The 21,075-nt window shown below is 44.1% G+C and overlaps 1 protein-coding gene across 1 annotated transcript in view; it reads right to left on the bottom strand.

Moving 5' to 3' along the window:
- The window catches only part of dnm2b (dynamin 2b), a 74,141-nt gene that overhangs the window by 43,966 nt on the left and 9,100 nt on the right, over window positions 1–21,075 (bottom strand). Inside the window, exons 4-12 of the mRNA XM_065001096.1 lie at window positions 14,798–14,898; window positions 12,667–12,769; window positions 12,318–12,416; window positions 12,063–12,223; window positions 10,421–10,563; window positions 8,101–8,236; window positions 7,772–7,839; window positions 6,574–6,712; window positions 963–1,049 (exon numbers count right to left, since the gene is read on the bottom strand). Of these exons, the coding sequence (XP_064857168.1) occupies window positions 963–1,049; window positions 6,574–6,712; window positions 7,772–7,839; window positions 8,101–8,236; window positions 10,421–10,563; window positions 12,063–12,223; window positions 12,318–12,416; window positions 12,667–12,769; window positions 14,798–14,898 (1,037 nt within the window). The remainder of the gene's footprint in view (window positions 1–962; window positions 1,050–6,573; window positions 6,713–7,771; window positions 7,840–8,100; window positions 8,237–10,420; window positions 10,564–12,062; window positions 12,224–12,317; window positions 12,417–12,666; window positions 12,770–14,797; window positions 14,899–21,075) is intronic.

The following is a 21,075-nucleotide window of genomic DNA, read 5'->3' as shown; positions in this document are numbered from 1 at the left end:
TGCCGGTACAGAGTCAATGTGGAGGCTATATACAGGTGGTACCAGTACAGAGTCAATGTGGAGGCTAAATACAGGAGGTGCCGGTACAGAGTCAATGAGGAGGCTATATACAGGAGGTACCGGTACAGAGTCAATGTGGAGGCTATATACAGGGGGGTACCGGTACAGAGTCAATGTGGAGGCTATATACAGGAGGTACCGGTACAGAGTCAATGAGGAGGCTATATACAGGAGGTACCGGTACAGAGTCAATGTGGAGGCTATATACAGGGTGTTACGGTACAGAGTCAATGAGGAGGCTATATACAGGAGGTACCGGTACAGAGTCAATGAGGAGGCTATATACAGGTGGTGCCGGTACAGAGTCAATGTGGAGGCTATATACAGGGGGTGCCAATACAGAGTCAATGTGGAGGCTATGGTTTTGATGTCTCTCTCTTTCTCCATCTATCTCTCTCTCTCTCTCACCTGGTCTCTGGTTTTGATGTCTCTCTCTTTCTCCATCTATGACTCTTTCTCACCTGGTCTCTGGTTTTGATGTCTCTCTCTTTCTCCATCTATCTCTCTCTTTTTCACCTGGTCTCTGGTTTTGATGTCTCTCTCTCACCTGGGTCTCTGGTTTTGATGTCTCTCTCTTTCTCCATCTATCTCTCTCTCTCTCTCACCTGGTCTCTGGTTTTGATGTCTCTCTCTTTCTCCATCTCTCTCTCTCTCTCACCTGGTCTCTGGTTTTGATGTCTCTCTTTCTCCATCTATGACTCTTTCTCACCTGGTCTCTGGTTTTGATGTCTCTCTCTCACCTGGGTCTCTGGTTTTGATGTCTCTCTCTTTCTCCATCTATCTCTCTCTCTCTCACCTGGTCTCTGGTTTTGATGTCTCTCTCTTTCTCCATCTATGACTCTTTCTCACCTGGTCTCTGGTTTTGATGTCTCTCTCTTTCTCCATCTATCTCTCTCTCTCACCTGGTCTTTGGTTTTGATGTCTCTCTCTCTGACGTAGGTTGTGACGATTCTCTCCGTCTCTTCTCTCAGTCTGGGGTAGGAGCCAAGCTGTGGACCAACACACAATGCTGCAGGTACTGACGGCACACACACACAATAACACACACACATGCATGTACACACACACACATACAATTGCACACACATGCATGTACACACACACAATCACACACACACACACACATGCATGCACACACACACACACATACAATTGCACACACACATACAATTGCACACACATGCATGCACACACACGCACACACAATCACACACACATGCATCAACACGCACACACACCTCTCTCTCACTCAGACACACACCATCCTTTCTGACATGTGTAGGGGACAGACAGTTAACATAGAGGGGTCATCCATCCAGCCAAACAGACACACCCCCTAGTGATTGACATGTATAGGGGACAGAGTGTTCAACATAGAGGGGTCATGCAGATAGGACATTGATCCACAGGTATCCCAGCATGCTCACAATACTGTCATCAATATCCCACAGGTATCCCAGCATGCTCACAATACAGTCATCAATATCCCACAGGTATCCCAACATGCTCACAATACTGTCATCAATATCCCACAGGTATCCCAGCATGCTCACAATACTGTCATCAATATCCCACAGGTATCCCAGCATGCTCACTATACTGTCATCAATATCCCACAGGTATCCCAGCATGCTCACTATACTGTCATCAATATCCCACAGGTATCCCAGCATGCTCACAATACTGTCATCAATATCCCACAGGTATCCCAGCATGCTCACAATACTGTCATCAATATCCCACAGGTATCCCAACATGCTCACAATACTGTCATCAATATCCCACAGGTATCCCAGCATGCTCACTATACTGTCATCAATACCCCACAGGTATCCCAGCATGCTCACTATACTGTCATCAATATCCCACAGGTATCCCAGCATGCTCACTATACTGTCATCAATACCCCACAGGTATCCCAAGCTGAGCACTAATGCCAATTGATTGATTTAGTGAAGGAGAGTCCAACTCTGTCTGCTGGTTTTATTATCTTCTCTCAACGTGTGTTCAGTTAAGACCTGGACAACCAGGTCAGGGCAGTTCAATAAGACCTGGACAACCAGGTCAGGGCAGTTCAATAAGACCTGGACAACCAGGTCAGGGCAGTTCAATAAGACCTGGACAACCAGGTCAGGGCAGTTCAATAAGACCTGGACAACCAGGTCAGGGCAGTTCAATAAGACCTGGACAACCAGGTCAGGGCAGTTCAATAAGACCTGGACAACCAGGTCAGGGCAGTTCAATAAGACCTGGACAACCAGGTCAGGGCAGTTCAATAAGACCTGGACAACCAGGTCAGGGCAGTTCAATAAGACCTGGACAACCAGGTCAGGGCAGTTCAATAAGACCTGGACAACCAGGTCAGGGCAGTTCAATAAGACCTGGACAACCAGGTCAGGGCAGTTACTAACTAAACAGTCTGAATTGATCAATCTGAGAGAGGAGTGAAAACCTGCAGACATGGAATGAGATTGACGCCTGTGATTTAGCATGTTAGCACAAGGTGAGTTAGGGAACAGAGGTGAGAGTCACAGAGAGGATTTAAAGACACAGCAGGAACGTTCTGATTGGTCAAAAGTAGGGGTTGAGTGACTGGACATGGTTGGGTAAGCATAGGAAAGGATGTGTCACACAGAACGTCTTCCCCCTGAGCTACATAGGGGGAACGATAAAGACAAAGGCTTCGGGGCTGACATTTTAAGATGAGATAAGGGGAGGTGAGTGTTTTGATTGGGTAATCGAGGGAGGGGTGGGGTGAAGGGAGGTTGAAGCAACAATCACTGTGAGGAAGGGGGCGGGTGTGGAATCAGAGGGAGGGGCTGTTGGATTTAGCGGCAGAGGTCGCATTCCAGGCCGACTACATAGAGCCCCACAGTGGAGGTGTTGTAATACCCATAAAACCTAGTGGTCAAAAAGGGAAAGGCTTCCAATTGTCTTTCCACCCTTCATTTTCCCAATAGGACATTTTCGAAACTTCAAATAAGGGCTGTGTTTTGTGTATGTTTACCCTGGTGTGACGTTCTGATAACCATGTCAATCTCTCTCGGACAAGGTGACTTTTATCAGTATATTCGGCTCTATTTACTCTCAGATTTGAAAATGCTCATTAGCATCAAAGTAGACATCATGCAAAAATACAAATCCCTGCAGGCTCCTGCCCGTCATCTCTAGATGACACCTTTGCTATCGGGTATTGTGTCAAAACTTGCACAACTCTTTTCACAGAATTGTCCATTTACAGAAATGTTGCCAATTTATTCATGACTAAATGTATCTAACATTAGAGAGCTGATCCAGAGATTCTTACCTTGGCCTGGATTCTGCAGTGTGGTCCAGATCCTCATGGCGTTTGTAGTTCTTTATGAGAAACATTTTAGCAGCTAAATAGCATTTCATTTTGGGGGGTAAATACAGGCGACTATATTGATAAAAGTCACCTTGTCCTAGAGAGATTTATGCGGTTATCAAAATGTCCCGCCAGGGTAAACCAACACGAAACACAGACATTATTTCAAGAGTTTCTAAAACCCCCCATGGGAAGAATGTATGGTGGGGAAATGATTGGAAACAGTTCCCTGTTTGACAGCTGGGTTTTATGGGTATTATGACTCATACTGTGGTACTCTATTGCTGTCATTGCAGTGTATCAAACAATGTTTGCGTGTCATCCCACAGGTATCCCAGCATGCTCACTATACTGTCATCAATACCCCACAGGTATCCCAAGCTGAGCACTAATGCCAATTGATTGATTTAGTGAAGCATGTCACTGACTGTGCAGTCAGGCATCAGATTACTACATGATATGTTGTGGTTTGTTGTTAAATATGCTAAACACCTATCCAGGTGTCTGTAATGCAGTCAGGCATCAGATTACTTACTACATGATATGTTGTGGTTTGTTGTTAAATATGCTAAACACCTATCCAGGTGTTGTCTGTAATGTAGTCAGCCTGGAACCCGGCCAGTGCTTATGGGTTATGGGGGGGGGGGGTAGTGACTATACAGACAGCAATAAAACTACCCAGAGGGGTGAGGAGAAAATAAATCAATTGGGGAGAGTGGAGGGAGACGGACGGGAAGGAGGGGTGGAGGGTGGTAGGGTGGAGGGAGACGAGAAGGAGGGGTGGGTGGAGGGAGACGAGAAGGAGGGGTGGAGGGAGGGAGGGTGGAGGGGTGAGACTAGCAGGAGAAGTGGTAGAAACACACTTCTCTTCATTCTCTCCATCCATCAATTTATTGGGTACGTTCCAATACTATCTCCTTCTTCCTAAAGTGTACACTCGTTCACTACTTCCCACAAATCTAAAAGCATTAGATCGGTGGAGGCATGTGGCTAGAGAGGGAGTTTCCACAGTCATTTCAGTCATTTCCTTGAAAGGAAGTGAACGAGTGCACTCTTTGGGAGTAAGGAAAGACAATCTGGACGCAGGCGCTGTCCCTCTTCTCTATTCCCTCCTTCCTTCCCTCCACTGTCCCTCTTCTCTCTTCCCTCCTTCCCTTCACTGTCCCTCTTCTCTCTTCCCTCCTTCCTTCCCTCCACTGTCCCTCTTCTCTCTTCCCTCCACTGTCCCTCTTCTCTCTTCCCTCCTTCCTTGTTTCCTTCCCTCCACTGTCCCTCTTCTCTCTTCCCTCCTTGTTTCCTTCCCTCCACTGTCCCTCTTCTCTCTTCCCTCCTTCCTTGTTTCCTTCCCTCCACTGTCCCCCTTCTCTCTTCCCTCCTTGTTTCCTTCCCTCCACTGTCCCCCTTCTCTCTTCCCTCCTTGTTTCCTTCCCTCCACTGTCCCTCTTCTCTCTTCCCTCCTTCCTTGTTTCCTTCCCTCCACTGTCCCCCTTCTCTCTTCCCTCCTTGTTTCCTTCTCTCCACTGTCCCTCTTCTCTCTTCCCTCCTTCCTTCTTTCCTTCCCTCCACTGTCCCTCTTCTCTCTTCCCTCCTTCCTTGTTTCCTTCCCTCCACTGTCCCTCTTCTCTCTTCCCTCCTTGTTTCCTTCCCTCCACTGTCCCTCTTCTCTCTTCCCTCCTTCCTTGTTTCCTTCCCTCCACTGTCCCCCTTCTCTCTTCCCTCCTTGTTTCCTTCCCTCCACTGTCCCTCTTCTCTCTTCCCTCCTTCCTTCTTTCCTTCCCTCCACTGTCCCTCTTCTCTCTTCCCTCCTTCCTTGTTTCCTTCCCTCCACTGTCCCTCTTCTCTCTTCCCTCCTTGTTTCCTTCCCTCCACTGTCCCTCTTCTCTCTTCCCTCCTTCCTTGTTTCCTTCCCTCCACTGTCCCTCTTTTCTCTTCTCTCCTTGTTTCCTTCCCTCCACTGTCCCTCTTCTCTCTTCCCTCCTTCTTTCCTTCCCTCCACGGTCCCTCTTCTCTCTTCCGTCCTTGTTTCCTTCCCTCCACTGTCCCTCTTCTCTCTTCCCTCCTTCCTTCTTTCCTTCCCTCCACGGTCCCTCTTCTCTCTTCCCTCCTTCCTTGTTTCCTTCCCTCCGCTGTCCCTCTTCTCTCTTCCCTCCTTCCTTGTTTCCTTCCCTCCACTGTGATTCTTCTCTTTACCTTTCCGGTACACTTCTTGACGAGGGAGGTGAGCTCGGACAGGACGAGGTCCACGCATTTCAGACACGGCTCTTTCAGTTTAATGATCTGCTTTTTCACTATTGCCTCAAAGGCTAGGTCAGGGGTGAACAGGCCTGTTCTGGAGCATCGTGGGAGATGTAGTTTATCACGGTAGGGCAGGAGAAGGAGGAGCCAGGGAGTGGCAGGAGTCATTGAAGTGGGGAGGTGTCCGGAAGTGGGAGGGGTCCGTGAGTGGGACGGGTCATGGTGGGGAGGAGTCAGGGAAGTCCGGAAGTGATAGAAACAGATTAAGAGAGGGAGAGAGGTGAGGGAGCAGTGAAAGAGAGAAATAAAATAAAAGAGAGAGATGAAGGGATAGAGGGAGAAGAACAGAGAGAGAGAGAGAGAGAGAGAGAGAGATAAAAGGAATTTTGTTTAGTCAGTTAGTTCATACTGGCATCTGTTACTAAACTTTGACATCCACTAAGTTACAAGATGTGTGTGTGTGTGTGTGTGTGTGTGTGTGTGTCCGCACGCGTGTGTCAATCTGCAGTTTTTCTTCAGGGGGAACCAGAGACACGTGAGGAGAAACATAAACAGTCTCACACATCTCACAGCACAACACCCTGAAAACAGTAGAAGAAAGCTCCACATCGCCCCCCTGTGGCCAGGAGTAGCATGGCATGTCAGGCATTACAGGCTCCATGCTCCCTGGTGTGAAGTCTCCCCTAGGTACAGATCTAGGATCAGCTTCCTTTCCCCAATTCTAAACTAACCTAATCGTTAACCATTAGTGGGGAAAATGCTAAACTGACCCCAGATCAGCTTTTAGGGTCAACTTCACCCTACACAGTACCATGCAGTGCACTATCCTGGGGCCTAGATTAGCATGGTAGCATTAAAGGCTAGCTCCATAGCGCTCCCATGTGGCCTGGAGTAACATGACAGGGCTTTACAGGCTCCATGCAGCGAGGTACCTTATTGGTGCACTGGCGCACGGTGTTGATGAGCTCCTGGATCACCAGGTCCATACATTTCAGACAGGGCTCTTTCAGCTTAATGATCTGCTTTTTCACTATGGCCTCAAAGGCTAGATCAGGGGTGAACAGGCCTGTTCTGGAGGGGGCACACAGACAGACACACAGACATGTAGAGAGAGGCAGATGGACAGACAAACAGACAGACAGACAGACAGACAGACAGACAGACAGACAGACAGACAGACAGACAGACAGACAGACAGACAGACAGAAATGTAGGTAAACACTGACACACAGACATGTAGGCGTAGACAGACAAGACACATATGTAGGTAGAGACAGACAGACAGACAGACAGACAGACAGACAGACAGACAGACAGACAGACAGACAGACAGACAGACACATAGAGATAGAGAGGGAGATAGAGACAGACAGGTAGATAGAGAGACAGATAGAGAGGTAGATAGAGAGGGGAGACAGACAGGTATATAGAGAGGTAGAAAGACAGACAGGTAGATAGAGAGGGAGATAGAGACAGACAGGTAGATAGAGAGGGAGAAAGAGACAGACAGGTATATAGAGAGGTAGATAGAGACAGACAGGTAGATAGATAGAGAGGGAGATAGAGACAGACAGGTAGATATATAGAGAGGGAGATAGAGACAGACATGTAGATAGAGACAGACAGGTATATAGAGAGGTAGATAGAGAGACAGATAGAGACAGACAGGTATATAGAGAGGTAGATAGAGACAGACAGGTAGATAGAGAGGGAGAAAGAGACAGACAGGTAGATAGAGACAGACAGGTATATAGAGAGGTAGATAGAGACAGACAGGTAGATAGAGAGGGAGAAAGAGACAGACAGGTAGATAGAGAGGGAGAAAGAGACAGACAGGTAGATAGAGACAGACAGGTATATAGAGAGGTAGATAGAGACAGACAGGTAGATAGAGACAGACAGGTATATAGAGAGGTAGATAGAGAGACAGACAGGTATATAGAGAGGGAGAAAGAGACAGACAGGTAGATAGAGAGGGAGATAGACAGACAGGTATATAGAGAGGTAGATAGACAGACAGGTATATAGAGAGGTAGATAGAGACAGACCGGTATATAGAGAGGTAGATAGAGAGACAGATAGAGAGGGAGATAGAGACAGACAGGTAGAGATCTGTCTGTCTGTACTTGCCTCACTCCATGGATGTTCTTGATGGCATAACTGATCTCTCTCCTCAACTCCTTCTCATCAAACTCCATCTGAACACAACACACAGAGGGGAAACCAGTGTGTGTGTTTGTGGTTTTACTAGGTACCAGACGTCCTCACATAGACAGTAAAACAAGGAACATTCTGAGAAGTGGGGACATTTCGCAAGTCCTCACAGGGAAAAATACTATTTTAAGCTTAGGGTTTAGGGTTGGGGTTACGGTTAGGGATTTTGATTGAGAATACATTTTTGGGTCCCCACAAGGACAGTAAAACAATATGTGTGTGTGTGTGTGTGTGTGTGTGTGTACCTTGACCAGTTCGAAGGGGAATCTCTCGTGGAAGATCCTGTTGATTCTAGCTCCTCCAGAGAGCTCCGCAGTATCCACCTGATCACCTGATCCCTCAATACGCTTCTCAAAGTCTACACCAAACTGCTGAACCATCCTACACACACACACACACACACGCGCACACACACACACACACACACACACACACACACACACACACACACACAGTTATATTACAAAAGTACTGACCAGGATACAGTATCTACAGTACCAGTCAGAAGTTTAGAACACCTGCTCATTCAAGGGTTTTTCTTGATTTTTACTATTTTTTACATTGTAGAATAATAGTGAAGACGGCAAATCTATGAAATAACACATATGGAATCATGTAGTAACCAAAAAAGTGTTAAACAAATCAAAATATTTGTTTATATTTGAGATTCTTCTAAGTAGCCACCCTTTGCCTTGATGCACACAATGCACACTCTTGGCATTCTCTCAACCAGCTTCATGAAGTAATCACCTGGAATACATTTCAATTAAAAGGTGTACCTTGTCAAAAGTTTATTTATTTATTTCTTAATGCATTTGAGCCAATCAGTTGTGTTGTAGGGGTGGTATACAGAATATAGCCCTATTTGGTAAAATACCAAGTCCATATTATGGCAAGAACAGCTCAAATAAGCAAAGAGAAACGACAGTCCATCATTACTTTAAGACATGAAGGTCAGTCAATACGGAAAACTTCTTCAAGTGCAGTCGCAAAAACCATCAAGCGCTATGAGGAAACTGGCTCTAATGAGGACCACCACAGGAAAGGAAGACCCAGAGTTACCTCTGCTGCAGAGGATCAGTTCATTAGAGTTACCAGCCTCAGAAATTGCAGCCCAAATAAATGCTTCACAGAGTTCAAGTAACAGACACATCTCAACATCAACTGTTCAGAGGAGACCGTGTGAATCAGGCCTTCATGGTCGAATTGCTACAAAGAAACCACTACTAAATGACTCCAATAATAAGAAGAGATTTGCTTGGACCAAGAAACACGAGCAATGGACATTAGACGGGTGGATGTTTAACACTTTTTTGGTTAATACATGATTCAAGTGTTATTTCATTAATTTGCAGTCTTCACTATTATTCTACAATGTAGAAAATAGTAAAAAATAAAGAAAAACCCTGGAATGAGTAGGTGTGTCCAAACTTCTGACTGGTACTGTATGTGTGTGTGTTTATATACTGACTGCAGTAGGGCCTTGGTCTTGTGTGTGTGTGTGTGTGTGTGTGTGTGTGTGTTTATATACTGACTGCAGTAGGGCCTTGGTCTTGTGTGTGTGTGTGTGTGTGTGTGTTTTATATACTGACTGCAGTAGGGCCTTGGTCTTGTGGATGTTTATATACTGACTGCAGTAGGGCCTTGGTCTTGTGTATGTGTGTGTGTTTATATACTGACTGCAGTAGGGCCTTGGTCTTGTGGATGTTTATATACTGACTGCAGTAGGGCCTTGGTCTTGTGTATGTGTGTGTGTTTATATACTGACTGCAGTAGGGCCTTGGTCTTGTGTGTGTGTTTATATACTGACTACAGTAGGGCCTTGGTCTTGTGTATGTGTGTGTGTTTATATACTGACTGCAGTAGGGCCTTGGTCTTGTGTATGTGTGTGTGTTTATATACTGACTGCAGTAGGGCCTTGTCCTTGTGTGTGTGTGTTTATATACTGACTGCAGTAGGGCCTTGGTCTTGTGTATGTGTGTGTGTTTATATACTGACTACAGTAGGGCCTTGGTCTTGTGTATGTGTGTGTGTTTATATACTGACTACAGTAGGGCCTTGGTCTTGTGTATGTGTGTGTGTTTATATACTGACTACAGTAGGGCCTTGGTCTTGTGTATGTGTGTGTGTTTATATACTGACTGCAGTAGGGCCTTGGTCTTGCGTGTGTGTGTGTGTGTGTTTATATACTGACTGCAGTAGGGCCTTGGTCTTGCGTGTGTGTGTTTATATACTGACTGCAGTAGGGCCTTGGTCTTGTGTGTGTGTTTATATACTGACTACAGTAGGGCCTTGGTCTTGCGTGTGTGTGTTTATATACTGACTGCAGTAGGGCCTTGGTCTTGCGTGTGTGTGTGTGTTTTATATACTGACTGCAGTAGGGCCTTGGTCTTGCGTGTGTGTGTGTGTTTATATACTGACTGCAGTAGGGCCTTTGTCTTGTGTCTGTGTGTGTGTTTATATACTGACTGCAGTAGGGCCTTGGTCTTGCGTGTGTGTGTGTGTTTATATACTGACTGCAGTAGGGCCTTGGTCTTGCGTGTGTGTGTGTGTTTATATACTGACTGCAGTAGGGCCTTGGTCTTGCGTGTCGGGTCATCTGGTTTGAAGTTCTTGTATTCCTCCACCTCTTTCTCCAGAGAGAGAAGCTGGCTCTGGAGCTTACTACGTAACCCTGGCAACGTGTCCCGGATATGGTTGGTCAGTTGCTGGAGGGAGAGGGGGGAGGGGGGGGGGGGTTGAAATGGGTATATGGTGACAAAAAGAAGGATGGATGAAAAGAGAAAGACAGGGTGAGAGAGAAAGATGGAGACAGGGTGAGAGAGAAGATGGAGACAGAGTGAGAGAGAAGATGGAGACAGAGTGAGAGAGAAGATGGAGACAGAGTGAGAGAGAAAGATGGAGACAGAGTGAGAGAGAAAGATGGAGACAGAGTGAGAGAGAAAGATGGAGACAGAGTGAGAGAGAAGATGGAGACAGAGTGAGAGAGAAGATGGAGACAGAGTGAGAGAGAAAGATGGAGATAGAGTGAGAGAGAAAGATGGAGACAGAGTGAGAGAGAAAGATGGAGACAGGGTGAGAGAGAAAGATAGAGACAGAGTGAGAGAGAAAGAGAAAGAGAGACAGAGAGAAAGATTGATAGAGAAAGAGAAAGATAGAGACAGGGTGGGAGAGAAAGAGAAAAATAGAGACAGAGAGAAAGATTGAGAGTGAAAGAGAAAGAGAAAGAGAGAGAGTGAGAGAGAAAGATATAGACAGAGTGAGAGAGAAAGAGAAAGACAGAGACAGAGAGAGAGAGAAAGATTGAGAGAGAAAGAGAAAGAGAGACAGAGTGAGAGAGAAAGATGGAGACAGGGTGAGAGAGAAAGATAGAGAGAGTGAGAGAGAGAGAAAGATAGAGACAGAGAGACAGAGTGAGAGTGAAAGAGAAAGAGAGAGAGTGAGAGAGAAAGAGAAAGATATAGACAGAGTGAGAGAGAAAGAGAAAGATAGAGACAGAGAGAGAGAGAAAGATTGAGAGAGAAAGAGAAAGACAGAGACAGAGTGAGAGAGAAAGAGAAAGATATAGACAGAGTGAGAGAGAAAGAGAAAGACACAGAGACAGAGAGAGTAGTGTCGAGCGATTAACTGACATTTCCGTTTTTGGGGGGTTATAACTAATTGGCTGACGTCGGTTCAATTACTTGAACCGCTGTTTCTCTAGAGAGAAATCAAATAATTCACAAGATATATCAAGTCAAAAAATATGTGGGACGCTGGGCTGAAGCAAATATTCAACCTAGTTCAGTGCAGAAACGTAATAATGAACTACAATGACCTTAACCCATTGCACCTGTTTTTTCCCTAGACGGGTCAGAGAGGAAGAGGCGAAACGAGAGGTTTCACTTGCTAAAAATCTGTCCAAAATAAGCCCAATGTGTTTCTATGGGCAAAATATGCAGATCTGAGCTTGTCGCCTCCATTCCTGCGTTTGGGACAACGACTCCCATTGTTAGAGCAGAGACATGAGCATCTCATCATTATCTACAGATCTCTGGCCAGAGACAGTTTTACACCCTGCTGTGCTGGGTTATAAACACACAGACCACATGGAATAGGAATGTACACAACGACAAGAGAGAGAGAGGGACAGAGACAGTTTGTGAAAGTATATCTTATCTACTTTGAAGAACTAGTCAAATGTTGATATAGTGTCTACATATCTAACCTGGTTGAGTGTTTTCTGTAGATGTGGTGTTCCCATGCGGTCAGCTATGTGTCTGTATCCTGGATGAGACAGGAAGAACTTCCTCTCTGCACCCAGAGCTGCTTTAATATCCTTCCTGCCGTCAATATCCTTCTGACTACGATTCACCACCCCGATGTAACCTGGAGAGGAGGAGAGGTGGTTATTACCCTGTTATAACCTGGAGGGAGCAGCTTATAACAGGAGTGTGTGTGTGTGTGTGTGTGTGTGTGTCACCCCTTCGTAGCGGCAGTAGTTTATTCTCTAGAATGTCCCGTGCGTCCGTCCCCTCGTCCATCAGGTCCAGCTTGGTGATCACTCCGATGGTGCGTAACCCTGGAAACACATAGGTCAACACAGGTCGTCGCCGTGGCAACTTTCCACTCTTTCCACTCTCTCTCCATCCCATTATATGAAAAGATCAGGTAAGAGTTTGACCACTTTTATGCAGCGAAAACAGCCAAATATTTCCAAATCGGATTTTAGTAACCACATTGTGGGCCTGTTAGAACACATACAACATAACAGATTTGCCCTCTACACACACAGAGACGTAAGCCCTCTACACACACTCTGCCCCCCTTACCTTGAGGGTCGACCTCCTTAGAAATCTTGAGAGCATCAGAGTTGGCCAGATCCTGGTTAGCTGGAGTCACAGCCAGGATCAGACAGGATTCTTTAGTTATGAACTACATATAACAGGATCAGACAGGATTATTTAGTTATAAACAGCATATAACAGAATCAGACAGGATTCTTTAGTTATAAACAGCATATAACAGGGTCAGACAGGATTCTTTAGTTATGAACTACATATAACAGGATCAGACAGGATTATTTAGTTATGAACTACATATAACAGGATCAGACAGGATTATTTAGTTATGAACTACATATAACAGGATCAGACAGGATTATTTAGTTATGAACTACATATAACAGAATCAGACAGGATTCTTTAGTTATAAACAGCATATAACAGGGTCAGACAGGATTCTTTAGTTATGAACTACATATAACAGGATCAGACAGGATTATTTAGTTATAAACAGCATATAACAGGATCAGACAGGATTCTTTAGTTATAAACAGCATATAACAGGGTCAGACAGGATTCTTTAGTTATAAACAGCATATACCAGAATCAGACAGGATTATTTAGTTATTAAGTGCATAGAATATATACATTTTAGTACATAACATAGAAGACAAGACTATATTACTTTAAAGAGGCAATCAGCAGTTGAAAGAATAATAAAGCTCTCTACTGACCCATGTTTCAGTAAAAGCTGGGCCTGGAGAAATGTAACCCCTCTCAAATTCAGGCAGAGCTATGGATGCAAGGACTGTCCGTCCATGATATCAACATGATCGTTTTAACCATGTTATGAAGCCATATAGAGTTTGTTTACATTTACATTGTTTACAACAACAACAACAGTAAAACAAGCTTCTCTTTTGGGATCTGATGCAGTGTGACAGTTGAACTAAGCTCAGGAAGCACTAACACCTTATATTCAATATATCAATATGTACATATCATTCACTTATACGTCCCAAAATGGATGAAGCAACTGCAGATTGCCCCTTTAACATATACTTAATTACCCCCTTTCTCTTTCCCTTTAACATGTACTTAATTACCCCCTTTTTCTTTCTCTTTAACATATACTTAATTACCCCCTTTCTCTTTCTCTTTAACATATACTTAATTACCCCCTTTCTCTTTAACATATACTTAATTACCCCCTTTTCCTTTAACATATACTTAATTACCCCCTTTCTCTTTAACATATACTTAATTACCCCCTTTCTCTTTAACATATACTTAATTACCCCCTTTCCCTTTAACATATACTTAATTACCCCCTTTCCCTTTTAATTACCCCTTTCCTTTAACATATACTTAATTACCCCTTTCCCTTTAACATATACTTAATTACCCCTTTTCCTTTAACATATATTTAATTACCCCTTTACCTTTAACATATACTTAATTACCCCTTTACCTTTAACATATACTTAATTACCCCCTTTCTCTTTAACATATACTTAATTACCCCCTTTCTTTCTCTTTAACATATACTTAATTACCCCCTTTCCTTTAACATATACTTAATTACCCCTTTTCCTTTAACATATATTTAATTACCCCCTTTACCTTTAACATATACTTAATTACCCCCTTTACCTTTAACATATACTTAATTACCCCCTTTCTCTTTAACATATACTTAATTACCCCCTTTCTCTTTCTCTTTAACATATACTTAATTACCCCCTTTCTCTTTCTCTTTAACATATACTTAATTACCCCCTTTCCCTTTAACATATACTTAATTACCCCCTTTCCCTGTAACATATACTTAATTACCCCCTTTCTCTTTAACATATACTTAATTACTTTAACATGTACTTTATTACTCTTTGGATATGAACTACACACAACATAGAAGATATACTATATTACTCTAATATTTAAAGTGTATAGAGAATAGAGTGCCATCTGGTCAAAAGTAGTGCACTATCTAGGGAATAGGATGCCATTCTGGTCAAAAGTAGTGCACTATCTAGGGAATAGGCTGCCATCTGGTCAAAAGTAGTGCACTATCTAGGGAATAGGGTGCCATTCTAGTCAAAAGTAGTGCACTATATAGGGAATAGGATGCCATTTTGGGAATAGGGTGCCAGTTGGGACCGTAACCACAGTCTCTGACCTGCATCAGCATGTCTCTGATCTGGTGCTCGATGTCGACTGGCTGGTCTCCCACTGCTACCTTAGTCATCCCTGGTAGATCTATAAGAGTCAGGTTTAACACTGAGGAGGGAGGGAGGGAGGGATAGAGGGAGAGAGGGATGGGAGTAGGGAGAGAGGGATGGGAGTAGGGAGAGGGAGAGAGGAAGGGAGGGTGTGTGGGAAAGGGGGAGGATAGAGGGAGGAGGGAGAGAGGGATGGGAGTAGGGAGAGAGGGATGGGAGTAGGGAGAGGGAGAGATGGAGAGAGGAAGGGAGGGTGTGTGGGAAAGGGGGGAGGATAGAGGGAGGGAGAGAGAGAAGGGGGGAGGGACAGAGAGAGGGAGAGAGAGAGACAGGGAGAGAGAGAGAAACAGAAAGAGAGAGACAGACAGAGAGAGAGAAAGAGGGAGAGAGAGATTAAATTATTAAATTAAAATGGAAAATGTATTTGCTCATTGTACATCAATCTACAGAGAGGGAGGTTTACACTGTAACAGGGGTGTTCACAAAGAACTGTAGATGGGCCTTGGGATGAGAGATGTGTACCTAACCTGACCTGAGAGATGTGTACCTAACCTAACCTGAGAGACATGTACCTAACCTGACATGAGAGCTGTGTACCTAACTGAACTTGAGAGATGTGTACATAACCTGACCTGAGATAAGTGTACCTAAACTAACTTGAGAGATGTGTACCTAAACTAACTTGAGAGAAGTGTACCTAAACTAACCTGAGAGCTGTGTACCTAAACTAACCTGAGAGCTGTGTACCTAAACTAACCTGAGAGCTGTGTACCTAAACTAACCTGAGAGCTGTGTACCTAAACTAACGTGGGAGATGTGTAACTAACCTGAGAGATGTGTACCTAACCTAACAGCTGTGTACCTAGCCTGAGAGATGTGTACCTAACCTAACAGCTGTGTACCTAGCCTGAGAGATGTGTACCTAACCTAACATCTGTGTATCTAACCTGAGAGATGTGTACCTAACCTAACCTGAGAGCTGTGTACCTAACCTGAGAGATGTGTAACTAACCTGAGAGGTGTGTACCTAACCTAGCCCGAGAGTTGTGTACCTAACCTAACCCGAGAGATGTGTACATAACCCGAGAGATGTGTACCTAACCTAACATGGGAGGTGTGCACCTAACCTAACCTGAGAGATGTGTACCTAACCCAACGTGAGAGATGTGTACCCAATCTAACCTGCGAGATGTGTACCTAACCTGGCCTGAGAGATGTATACCTAGCCTAACTTGAGAGATGTGTACCTAACCTGACATGCGAGCTGTGTACCTAACCTAACTTGAGAGATGTGTACCTAGCCTAACTTGAGAGACGTGTACCTAACCTGACATGAGAGCTGTGTACCTAACCTAACCTGGGAGATGTGTAACTAACCTGAGAGATGTGTACCTAGCCTGGCCCGAGAGATATGTACCTAACCTAGCCTGAGAGATGTGTACCTGACCTAACCCGAGAGATGTGTAACTAACCCAAGAGATGTGTACCTAACCTAGCCCGAGAGATGTGTACCTAACCTAGCCTGAGAGATGTGTATCTAACCTGACCTGAGAGATGAGTACCTAACCTGAACTGAGAGATGAGTACCTAACCTGACCTGAGAGATGTGTACCTAACCCGAGAGATGTGTACCTAGCCTGACCTGAGAGATGTGTGCCTAACCCGAGAGATGTGTGCCTAACCTAACCTGAGAGATGTGTACATAACCTAGCCTGAGAGATGTGTACCTAACCTGACCTGAGAGATGAGTACCTAACCTGAACTGAGAGATGAGTACCTAACCTGAACTGAGAGATGAGTACCTAACCTGACCTGAGAGATGTGTACCTAACCCGAGAGATGTGTACCTAGCCTGACCTGAGAGGTGTGTACCTAACCCGAGAGATGTGTACCTAACCTAACCTGAGAGATGTGTACATAACCTGACCTGAGAGATGTGTACATAACCTAGCATGAGAGATGTGTGCCTAACCTAACCCGAGAGATGTATACCCAACCTAACTTGAGAGATGTGTGCCTAACCTAACCTGAGAGATGTGTACCTAACCTAGCATGAGAGATGTGTGCCTAACCTAACCCGAGAGATGTGTACCTAACCTAACTTGAGAGCTGTGTACCTAACCTAACTTGAGAGATGTGTACCTATCCTAACCTGAGAGATGTGTACCTAACCTAACCTGAGACATGTGTACCTAACCTAACCTGAGACATGTGTACCTAGCCTAACCTGAGAGATGTGGACCTAGCCTAACCTGAGAGATGTGGACCTAACTCGACCACTGACTGTAGCAGAACATAGGATCTCATTGTAGATGTCGGTTGCAAGAAAACCATGGGAGACTGGTAGGGAGTATCTGATAGACTCAGTCCTAGATATATCAGTGAACCATGGAAGACTGGTAAGGAGTATCTGATAGACTCAGTCCTAGATATATCAGTGAACCTTGGGAGACTGGTAGGGAGTATCTGATAGTCCTAGATATATCAGTGAATCTTGGGAGACTGGTAGGGAGTATCTGATAGACTCAGTCCTAGATATATCAGTGAACCATGGAAGACTGGTAAGGAGTATCTGATAGACTCAGTCCTAGATATATCAGTGAACCTTGGGAGACTGGTAGGGAGTATCTGATAGTCCTAGATATATCAGTGAATCTTGGGAGACTGGTAGGGAGTATCTGATAGTCCTAGATATATCAGTGAACTATGGAACCACCAAGCTCCAGTGAACCATGGAAGCAATAGGAGATCAGGAACAGGAGACAGAGTCAATGCAACAGCTGTTCTCACGCCATTCGCTACAGTAACAGCATGGAACTAGACTATAGTAACAACATGGAACTAGACTATAGTAACATGTGTGACGACCCTCCAACTCTGTCTGCCGTATTCTCTCTTTGTTCTTGTTTCCTTATTAGGATGCCGGTGGGTGGAGTTGGGAGGGTCGTCAGCTACATGGGAAACACCTGGGCCAGGTGTCTCCCAGGATAAATAGACCTCTTCCACATTCATGGAAGAGACTCTCTCCATGCAGACACCTTTGTAGATTGTGTTGTGGTTCTTGGTGGCCTTTTGTTTGTTTGCTTTGGCACCTTTCATCACCCTGCATTATCACATTCATGCATGCAAAACACTCACTTACACTACTGATTACTGATTACACACACCTTTGTATATTATACTTAGTTACTTATTTAATAAATATATATTTTGTTACACCTTATCTCCACGTTGTCTCCCTTTGTTACGGGCTTTGAGCCGGTTCGTGACACATGGAACTAGACTATAGTAACAACATGGAACTAGACTATAGTAACATGGAACTAGACTACAGTAACATGGAACTAGACTACAGTAACATGGAACTAGACTACAGTAACATGGAACTAGACTACAGTAACATGGAACTAGACTATAGTAACATGGAACTAGACTACAGTAACATGGAACTAGACTATAGTAACATGGAACTAGACTATAGTAACAACATGGAACTAGACAATAGTAACAACATGGAACTAGACTATAGTAACAACATGGAACTAGACTATAGTAACAACATGGAACTAGACTATAGTAACAACATGGAACTAGACAATAGTAACAACATGGAACTAGACTATAGTAACAACATGGAACTAGACTATAGTAACAACATGGAACTAGACTATAGTAACAACATGGAACTAGACTACAGTAACATGGAACTAGACTATAGTAACATGGAACTAGACTATAGTAATAACATGGAACTAGACTATAGTAACAACGTGGAACTAGACTATAGTAACAACATGGAACTAGACTATAGTAACAACATGGAACTAGACTATAGTAACAACATGGAACTAGACTATAGTAACATGTAACTAGACTATAGTAACAACATGGAACTAGACTATAGTAACATGGAACTAGACTATAGTAACAACATGGAACTAGACTATAGTAACATGGAACTAGACTATAGTAACAACATGTAACTAGACTATAGTAACAACATGTAACTAGACTATAGTAACAACATGTAACTAGACTATAGTAACAACATGTAACTAGACTATAGTAACAACATGTAACTAGACTATAGTAACAACATGTAACTAGACTATAGTAACAACATGTAACTAGACTATAGTAACATGGAACTAGACTATAGTAACATGGAACTAGACTATAGTAACATGGAACTAGACTATAGTAACATGGAACTAGACTATAGTAAGAGCATGGAACTAGACTATAGTAACGTGGAACTAGACTATAGTAACAGCATGGAACTAGACTCCGGCGCAAATGAGGGGGTATTTTGAAGTATGCATCATGTGTAGTGTTAATGGTAGCAGGGGTTACATGGGTAGTATTGCTGGGATATCACCTTGAAACGTATTTACAGTGCTGATTTACCTCAGGATGAAGTACAGTTGATTAAGGTCACCACTATCAGGTGACCATGGAGGAGGAGATGAGCGAAGTGAATATAATATGTTATTAGATCACCTTTTGTAACCTGTGGTTGAACAGGGGAAGACTGGGTGAAAGCATGAGGAGGTTTTTCTAGGGCCTTCATTTTTGTGGAACCCAGCAGAACAGTATCCCGAAGGCATAGAGTCAGGCGAAGAGAGACTGGGAATCATCATGTTATCAAATGTTGTTTTTTTCTTTGAATATGTAATTATGCATAGTTTAAGGCATTATTAATACTTGTTATGTTTTGTGTTTCTTTTGCTTTTCAAGTCTTGTGCGATCACTCTCTTAGGAACCCGAAGGAGGAAATGGATGAAGTCAACATCTCCAGCTGAAACGGATGAAGTCAACGTCTCCAGCTGAAACGGATGAAGTCAACATCTCCAGCTGAAACGGATGAAGTCAACATCTCCAGCTGAAACGAATGAAGTCAACATCTCCAGCTGAAACGGATGAAGTCAACATCTCCAGCTGAAACGGATGAAGTCAACATCTCCAGCTGAAACGGATGAAGTCAAAATCTCCAGCTGAAACGGATGAAGTCAACATCTCCAGCTGAAACGGATGAAGTCAACATCTCCAGCGGAAACGGATGAAGTCAACATCTCCAACTGAAACGGATGAAGTCAACATCTCCAGCGGAAACGGATGAAGTCAACATCTCCAGCTGAAACGGATGAAGTCAACATCTCCAGCGGAAACGGATGAAGTCAACATCTCCAGCGGAAACGGATGAAGTCAACATCTCCAGCTGAAACGGATGAAGTCAACATCTCCAGCTGAAACGGATGAAGTCAACATCTCCAGCTGAAACGGATGAAGTCAACATCTCCAGCGGAAACGGATGAAGTCTACATCTCCAGCGGAAACGGATGAAGTCAACATCTCCAGCTGAAACGGATGAAGTCAAAAGCTCCAGCTGAAACAGATGAAGTCAACATCTCCAGCTGAAACGGATGAAGTCAAAAGCTCCAGCTGAAACGGAGGAAGTCAAAAGCTCCAGCTGAAACGGATGAAGTCAACATCTCCAGCTGAATCGGAGGAAGTCAAAAGCTCCAGCTGAAAAGTCATTATCAGTTGTCCGACGAGAGATGGAAATGAGAGTCCATAGTGTAATTACAGATCAGAGGACATTAGTCTCGGAGGTGTCAACAAAATAATCAACCGTGAAAGTGAATCACGTTTTATTTTCTGCTCATTTATAAGACATTTTCAAAGTTTATGTGAGGTTGAACAGTATGGAAATACTATTGAGGGACTGTCGGGTTGTAGTTTGAAATACTGGCTATACTGGTTAATGGTTACGGTCACTGATAAGGTCGGATCGCTGTGGATTAGTGAGGAATGTGGGCCGAGGTCAGGTCAGATGTGGACTAGGGAGGAATGTGGGCCGAGGTCAGGTCAGATGTGGACTAGGGAGGAATGTGGGCCGAGGTCAGGTCAGATGTGGACTAGGGAGGAATGTGGGCCGAGGTCAGGTCAGATGTGGACTAGGGAGGAATGTGGGCCGAGGTCAGGTCAGATGTGGACTAGGGAGGAATGTGGGCCGAGGTCAGGTCAGATGAAGGGAGAAGGAACAGTTTTATTAAACACATCTCTTGACTTCCTGCCTAGCAACATAGACGTAGTGTTTAGACGAGCAAGCAGGAGACTCTGCCTAAAGGAGGGTATAAATACTGGTGCTGTTGGAAACTTTGTCTTGTGCAGCTGTTTGACCCAGAGGGGGAAAACATTTGGTTTGTGCTTTGACTAGTTGTCCATTAGTTGT

This window comes from Oncorhynchus nerka, linkage group LG15, assembly GCF_034236695.1.
Source record: "Oncorhynchus nerka isolate Pitt River linkage group LG15, Oner_Uvic_2.0, whole genome shotgun sequence".
NCBI lineage: Eukaryota > Metazoa > Chordata > Actinopteri > Salmoniformes > Salmonidae > Oncorhynchus > Oncorhynchus nerka.
The sequence above is the reverse complement of the archived record's forward strand: the minus strand, read 5'-3'. Positions and strand labels throughout refer to the sequence as shown.